This window comes from Citrus clementina, unplaced genomic scaffold, assembly GCF_000493195.1.
Source record: "Citrus clementina cultivar Clemenules unplaced genomic scaffold, Citrus_clementina_v1.0 scaffold_8, whole genome shotgun sequence".
NCBI classification, from domain to species: Eukaryota; Viridiplantae; Streptophyta; class Magnoliopsida; order Sapindales; family Rutaceae; genus Citrus; species Citrus x clementina.
Window position 1 is genome coordinate 16,876,289 of NW_006262022.1, and position 7,988 is coordinate 16,884,276.

Genomic DNA, 7,988 nt, shown 5'->3' on the forward strand with positions numbered 1-7,988 from the left:
GAGAGAATCATACTGCGGAACTAATATGACTAATAATCAAATAAAGCTTACATGAACGAGAGAATCATGTACCTTAATTCTTTATTCCTCAATTGTTGTTCTCGGGTTAATTCACAAACTTTTAAAACTTAGTAAAATTGTTAAATTAAAAAAAAATGTTAATTAAGCAAAATTACATCAGATCTGTGCCTCAAGCCATCTAATTTGTTGATGATCTTATTAGAGAATCAAGAAAATGTCATATAGAAAGGGGATCATGATCCTCTCTTGATTTGAGCGCTCTAGATCTTTTAAAGATCTTATGCCACATGTGTTTTAGTGTTAGTGAATGATTGAGATTTAACTACTTTTTCTTTTTAATTTATTAACCACCAATTATATTAACAAAATTTACTCAGATAAAGATCAGATCAGGAGAGGATCCCGATTCATAGCAAGGATATGAGCCCCATCGGTCATTTGCTTTGATGCCAATGTCGGTATTGATGATGAGGCCTTCATGTCTCTAGTTTTCCAACCAATTAACCATGGAAATTAAGAAAGAGAGGTGGATAGAGAGAGGAAACAGATCTAGTGAGTGTCAAATAAATTGGCTTATTGTTGTGTCCTTTTTATTGCATGCAAAATTTGGCAATGTTTGCACATTTGGCAAGTAAAGGTGGATGAGATTCAGGTGGGAAAATTTGCTAAAGCAACGGCTACTCTCATCATTATGGTCCAAATTAAGTTTATATAGGCATTATGCTATAATTTTATCTAGGCAGACCCCTTTTTTTTTCCCCTGTTTTGAAATACTGTAGGATTTAGTAGTCATTTTACTGTAAGGATTTACAGTATCTAATTGCTTGCATAATTAATTAATTAAATAGTTTCTTTCTTTTTTAAAGTAGGAATTCCATATCTCTTGTGTTTTTTTAATTAACAAAAATTTTTATCAACTTCTCCGCTGGTTTGAGTAGGAAAAAATCTAAAGTCTAGAAATTGTTATTATCATGGGTTTTATCACTGCTGTTTGTGAAAATAAGTTAACTCATCTGTCAAAAGTTTCAAAATCTCTTTGCCTCAATGATCTTTAATTACAATTTGTATAAGGTGCTTTAAATTTACTAAATAAGAGAAATTCTAGAATACTTCTAAAGTATTGCAACCAATTGATGCATGCACGATATGTGTAATTAATTTTAATATAACCACCACTTATATAATAATTTTTTAAAATAAATGTACACATTCTGAAGAATTTGAAAGATAAAACACAAATTTTTATTGAAGAAACCTCAAGGATAAAACACAATTCATACTCTCAGAGGCTTACTTATGTTTTGCTTCTCCTTAGATTTGATGCATAAACCAAAGGGAAGAGGGGGTATATATAACTAAAACAAACCAATCATAATCATTCATTTATTCAACTACCACACAAATCCTCACTGTTTATCAAAACCTACCATTCACCTACTACACCAACCACACCAATCTTACTTATCACCCAAGCTCATCTAACACCTCCCCTTAAACTGGTTTTATAACACCCAATAAATTTTTTAACCTGAAGAAATCTTCTTGCTTTAGTGGCTTGGTGAGAATGTCAACAATTTGATTATGTGATTTGACATACTTGTATTTCATTTTTTCTAATGCACTCTTGTATGAAATGATAACGAGTATCGATATGTTTGCTTTGATCATTGAAGATTGGTTAGAGCAATTGCTGGTTTGTTATAGACACAAATCTTAGTTGGATATACTTCTTCACCTTCATCATGTTTGGATAACTTGACTTCGTATTCGACTGGCGTGCTTATAGGCTTGCAATCATTCATCTTGAACTTCTTGATAATCTCTTCTGCATAGCTTTCTTGGGAGATAAATATGCCTTTTTTTTCTAACTTGACTTCAATGTCGAGGTAATGTGCTATCAATCCGATGTTAGTCATCTCAAACTCTTTAATCATCACTCTCTTAAACTCTTCAAATAAGCTTAGATTACTTCTATTAAAGATGAGATCATCCCTATACATGCACATGATTAAAATGTTTTTATCATTTTCTTTGACATAGAGAACATGTTCATATGGGCATTTGGTGCAGTCGTTCTTTTGAAAATACTTGCCAATTCTATTATTCCATGCCTTTGGTGCTTTTTTTTAGCCCATAAAGAGTTTTCTTCAATATCAGAACTTTGTGTTCGTATCCTTTCACATATAGCCTAATAGTTGTTCGATATAGACTTCCTTTTTAAGGAATCTATTTAAGAAAGCACACTTCACGTCTGTTTGAAGAATCATCCATTTTTTCTGAGCAGCCAAAAAAATAATAGTTTCAAGTCAGGCTACAAGAGAAAATACCTCATTGTAATTATTGCTAGTTTTTTTACTATCGCCTTTTGCAATTGTCCTTAGTTTGTCCCTTTCAATTTCTCCTATGGCATTTCTCTTCGTTTTGTATACCCATTAGACACCGATCGCCTTATAACCTTTAATAAGAGTAGTAAGTTCCTAAGTGTCATTCTTTACAATGGCTTTGATTTTTTTCATCTATTGCGATTCTCTATTTCTCATCTTGTGCAGTTTCTTGGAAGTTGATTGGCTCATAATTAGCAAAGAGACAAAAAAGAGTGAGATTATCAAGTCTCTTCATTACCTCATAGAGATCTTGTAAATTTCTTGTGCGCGTCCTATCTCTCTTTTCTAAAAATGCTGGTGATGAGTCTCCATAAGTGCTTATTATTGGTAAATTAAATTAAGTTATGGGTTCTTGTTGTTCTCCTGCTTGCTGCTTTGATGTTTGCACGTCTTATTTAAAGGGATAAAAGTTAAAGTCACCAAGCATTACAGCCAAAATCTCACTCTCATTCTTCATTAAAAATTACATATTTGCTGATCAATCTTTCCATTGTTTGGATTGTACATTTTGTATCATTTGGATTTGTTATCATAGCGAATGAAGATAAACTTCTCGCTTTTGTCATCTAGCTTAGTTCATTTCTCGTCTTTTCTCTTTTGGTGCATGTACATGAGCTATGCTTTTGAAAACTCTTAGATGTGAGATGCCTGGCTTTTTGCCACTCCATACTTTTTGTGGTGTCTTGCCCCATACATTTCTTATTGGAGATCTATTAGATAGGTGGACTGCATATGCAAAAACTTTTGCCTAAAACTCTTTAGGCAATCTGTTATAGTGCAATTTATGCACTAGTTTTGCATTGTTTACTTCCCTTAATTCGATATTTTGCACTTAATAATAGTGATTTACTTGTGTTTTACTTTTGTAGGTGTAATTCTATTGATTAGCGATAAAATTGAGCTACAAGATGATGTTTAAGGATGATTGTTCTCTTGGAGAAATTTGAGCGTCAGAAGAACTTTGTTGATAAGGCGTGGGCGCGTGCTGTCAACTATAGACCTGCAGTTTTTAGTTTAACATGTTTTGTATTTTTAGTTATTTTTGTAATCACGAATTTAATATTTCAAATATCAGTATTTTATTTTAAATAGAACTTTAGAGGAGAAGAGAGAGAGAGTATTTAAGGGAGGAATCTATTATGAAAAAGGGGGATTGGCAAAAAGAAAAAAACCCTAGATCTAAATTTTTCTCTTCTCTCTATGAAGAACTAAATCTATTATTCTGGTTGAAGGTTAATGAAGCTTTGATTCATCACTATAGTGAGATCTTTCTTATATTTTAATTGTTTTATTACTTTTTGGGTATTTGTTTATGCTCTGAATTATTTTCATGATTATGTTTGTTAATAAGGTAATTGGCCACTATTTAATTATCAACTTAATCTATTGACAATTAAAGGATTCATCGTATGAAGATTTTAATGTTGGTGATAAATAGCATAGCAGTGAGTTGTGTTATGAGAATAAACAATCTAATTTAAATGAATCATCGTGTGCGTTTGTTGATTAGGATTTGGGTCTCTCTGATTTTTCAGGCTATCAATTGATTAAATCCTATGATCGTATTTAGGGTTGTCTATTAATTAAGGAAATAACCAACGGTCGTACCTTAGTTATCGACTAGTTAAGAAGAGATTGGCTATTAGAGGGTCTTAGTAGCTATAACCGATTTATTCATAAGTAGTAATAATTTATATTTGAATCAATGATCAGTAGTCGAATCAAGCTGAGTTAATTCCTTCAACCGGAGCTTTCTCCAATTTGAATTACAACTTTAATTTGCATTCTTGTTATTTTAATTTGATTTTTATTATTGTCAACAATTTCCCCATTTTACGTTTTACATTTTAAAAGGATTTAAATAATTACCGATATATGTGGACACGACCCTGCTCAATCACTATACACAATTTATTTAGAGTAGGTATTTATTTTTGCTGGCTTCAACAACCATCACAATCTTTTGCTTTTGAGCATGTTCTTGCCATATCGAGGATAATTATATTCTTCTTTTCCACCATACCATTTTGTTAGAAGGATTAAGGAACTGTCAAAGGGCATCGAATTCTATTTGCTTTGCAAAACTCTAGGAATTTTTTGGAAATGAATTCTCCTCCTCGATTAGATCTTATGACTTTAAGTTGGTATCCACTTTCTTTCTCGACTGTAGCTTTGAACCTCTTGAAAGTTGTAAAAACTTTTAACTTTTGCTTTAAAAAAACACTTAAGTTTTTCTTAAAAAATCATCAATAAAAAAAGAAATTAGATATTTTTACTGAGAGCGATTGGCTTAATTGATCTGTTCACATCAATATGAATAAGCTTGAGTGGCTTCTGGGCTTTTGAGTTTGACTTCTTTGGAAAGTTTTTCCTAAACTACTTGTCAAGTAAACACCCTTTACAAAGTTGATTGGACGATTAATTGAAGGTACGCATTTTACCATGTTCTTTTTTTTTTAATGGTTGCTCTAATCCTCTAAAGCTGAGATATCCATATCGAAGATGCCAAATCCAAGATGAATCTTTGTGACAAGCTTTGATACATGTTGGGTAATTTTTATTGCTATAGATTTCAATGTACAAGTCTAAACAACAACTAATATACTGATGAGTATTCAGTTGCTATAGGTGTTTGATGAATGAAACACAAATTTTTATTAAAGAAAGTCATCTGGACTTGTATCTTGTATGGTATAATTGACTGGAAATATTTTTTTCTTTAATTTTAATTGTTAACTAAGGACAAGATGGGCATTTTAATTTACCAAACAGGACCCTGGGATAGAGAACAACCCGTATCTGGGCTTTGTTTACACATCGTTTCAAGAGCGCGCCACTTTCATATCACACGGCAACACGGCCCGCCTGGCGAAAGAGGGAGGTGATCCAGTGCTCGCGCGCATATGTGGAACCATTGCATCAGATGACAAGCGCCACGAAAACGCCTTCGCTAGGATCGTCGAAAAGCTCCTTGAAGTGGACCCCACGGGCATGGCCGCTCACTTGATGTACGATGGGCATGACCCACAGCTGTTTGCGCATTTTGCGATAGTGGCTCAGCAGCTTGGCGTGAATACGGCACATCACTATGCGGATATTTTAGAGTTTTTGATTGGACAGTGGGGATTGGAGAAGCTGGAAGGGTTGACGGGTGAAGGGAGACGTGCACAAGAGTTTGTGTGCGGCTTAGCGCCTAGGATTAGGCGACTGCAGGGGTTAGCCGATCAGCAAGCCAAGAAGCTGAAGCTGCCTCGCGTTAAGTTTAGCTGGATTTTTAATAGGAAACTCAGCCTGTAAAAATTAAAAATTAAAAACCCCAAAAAAAAAAAAATTTCTTTTACAATGTATTTCCCTAATGTTATGCATACATCATGGTACTTTTTAGCATATATAGAATGTAATCAAACTTAATTAAGATCTTGGGTGAAAATTCTAGTTTTCATTTTACTTTCTTAGTTTCTGATAATGCTTGATTTCATCATAACACGCAGGTACATATATTCTAATCGACTCGTTGAGCCCGGGTTTGCTCCTTGACCATCACTCCCTCATATGTCCATGGTTGCACTCCTTCTTCTTCCTTTAATTTGCTCTATTGACGGCATCTTTTCGTTTAGCTCCTCACAAACGATGCCAAAATATTGATGCAACATTCTAGTTGAGCTTTATAGCGACCAAGAAACCACTTCAACACCTAAATTTATAAGTGATAGGGGGCGATTTTGAGCTGTTTCCTCTCCTAATGAACAAGATCTTGGGGCTTCGAGCTTCTTATAAAAAAACTCCTACACACACAATCACCCAGTCATAGGATACTGAAGATTTTTCTGGTGTAAACCCTCTGACTCTCAAGTTATCGATCTGGGCTTATTTTAGAACAACTATACCACCAATCCTATGGCTTAATTATAATTTAATTTTTTAATTCTAGAAAGATTTGCTTTTAAAACTCCAAGAAATATCAAAAAGAGAAACTATAAAGTAAAGGGAAATTAAGATATAGACGAGTTCAATGTCTAAGTGTCTAACCCCATTACCTTTATCCATTATACTTTTTATACCCAGCTTGAATATTCGGCCTCCGTCACCCTACAATCGTTATTGAATCATTTGTACCATTGTGGGTAAATAGGCGTCACAACCGTTGTTGAGTGTGTTTTGTGCCCGAACTCTCTAGAAGAAGTTCACATGCTAATAACTTCAATTGACCAAGTATTTTATCCAACTCGACCAAGGTCTCTCCTCATTCTCCCCTATCTAGCTATACTAGAGCAATCAGCTAACAACTCCTTGAAAATGAGCTTACACGAGGAGTTACTTTTCGCCGAAGGAAGTTGTTGGGTGATTTCTATTGCTATAGGTTTCAATGTGCAATTGTACACAATAAGTAATATGCTGATGAATATTCAGATCGTCTCCACAAGGATTGATATGATCAGATTTTGTACAACAATCGTAACAATAGAATTTCAATCTGAATTAAAATAGAATAATTAATGAAACTAAGTAACTAACTAAATTATAATAAATCCAATAAATAAAATACAATAAAAAAATTAGCCAAACACAAGGATGTAATTAACGGGGAAGGGAGTAGTTGAGTGATTCAACTCAATCAATGGCATTAGACTTTTTTTTTCAATTATAGTACCGTTACTATAACATCTACTACAGTACTGGGTAAAATCTCTCATGCATCCTTAATTGTCGCTTGTTGGATACCTTATACCTTAATGCAACCTAACAGTAACCAATTGTTATGCTATCATTAGATATAACATTATACATTCTAGGTTCTGTTTACTCTACAAGGTGAATCTTTATGTCTAGTTCTTCACTAATTTTAGTCAAGTATGACCCTATTTAAATAAAGATTAACTCAACTTGGGAAACCCAATCTAAAACCATTTACTGTATTAATTTATTCCACTAAGTCAGACTTTTTTTAAATTCCTTCTTAAATAGTATGCATTAAATGGGTGGTCAACCAAAATACGGAATTGCAATAATTAAAATTAAGACAAATTGCTATAACAAATACAGAGCAATACACATATGTCAGTCAAATAACCATTAAGCTTGTTTCTCATTCAACCACATCAAAGTTCAGTTAATGATTTATGATAAACTAGTAAATAAAATTGTTTTAGCCATCAAGTACATTCCCATAAATAAATAAAAACAAGAAAATAAGAAAAATAATTAAGCTCTCCTTAGTCTTGGTGATTTCTCCTCCGTTTTCTCCTTGAATCCTCTATTGCAGCCCTTCAATCTCTCTTATTCTCTGTTTTCTTTTCGTTTTTCTCTGTTATTTTCTTTGAGTGACGGTTCCCCCCCCCCCTTCTTTCTTTTCATCCGCGCTCCTTTTATAACTTGGAATTAAGGCACTACAAGTATATGACGTGTATCTTCCATTTTTGGAAATTTTATATTGCAATCTTTTAGTTATTGCGCACGAAATCCAGTTTGTTATTGCTCCAAGATTGCTGCAGCAACGACTACAACAACTTCAGTCATTCAAACTTGTTTTATTCATCTACAACTAAGTTATTTTGTCATCTTTGCAAGTCTGTTGCAGTAACA

The 7,988-nt window shown here is 33.5% G+C and overlaps 1 protein-coding gene across 1 annotated transcript; it reads left to right on the forward strand.

Annotated features, from left to right (window-relative positions):
• Nucleotides 1–5,165: 5,165 nt before the first annotated feature.
• LOC18034454 (stearoyl-[acyl-carrier-protein] 9-desaturase 6, chloroplastic) lies at nucleotides 5,166–5,702 on the forward strand (the record flags this gene model as incomplete). Its single annotated transcript, XM_006423902.2, has 1 exon — nucleotides 5,166–5,702. A coding segment is annotated over one exon (537 nt), but the record flags the coding sequence as incomplete, so codon positions are not given.
• Between the last annotated feature and the right edge of the window lie 2,286 nt (nucleotides 5,703–7,988).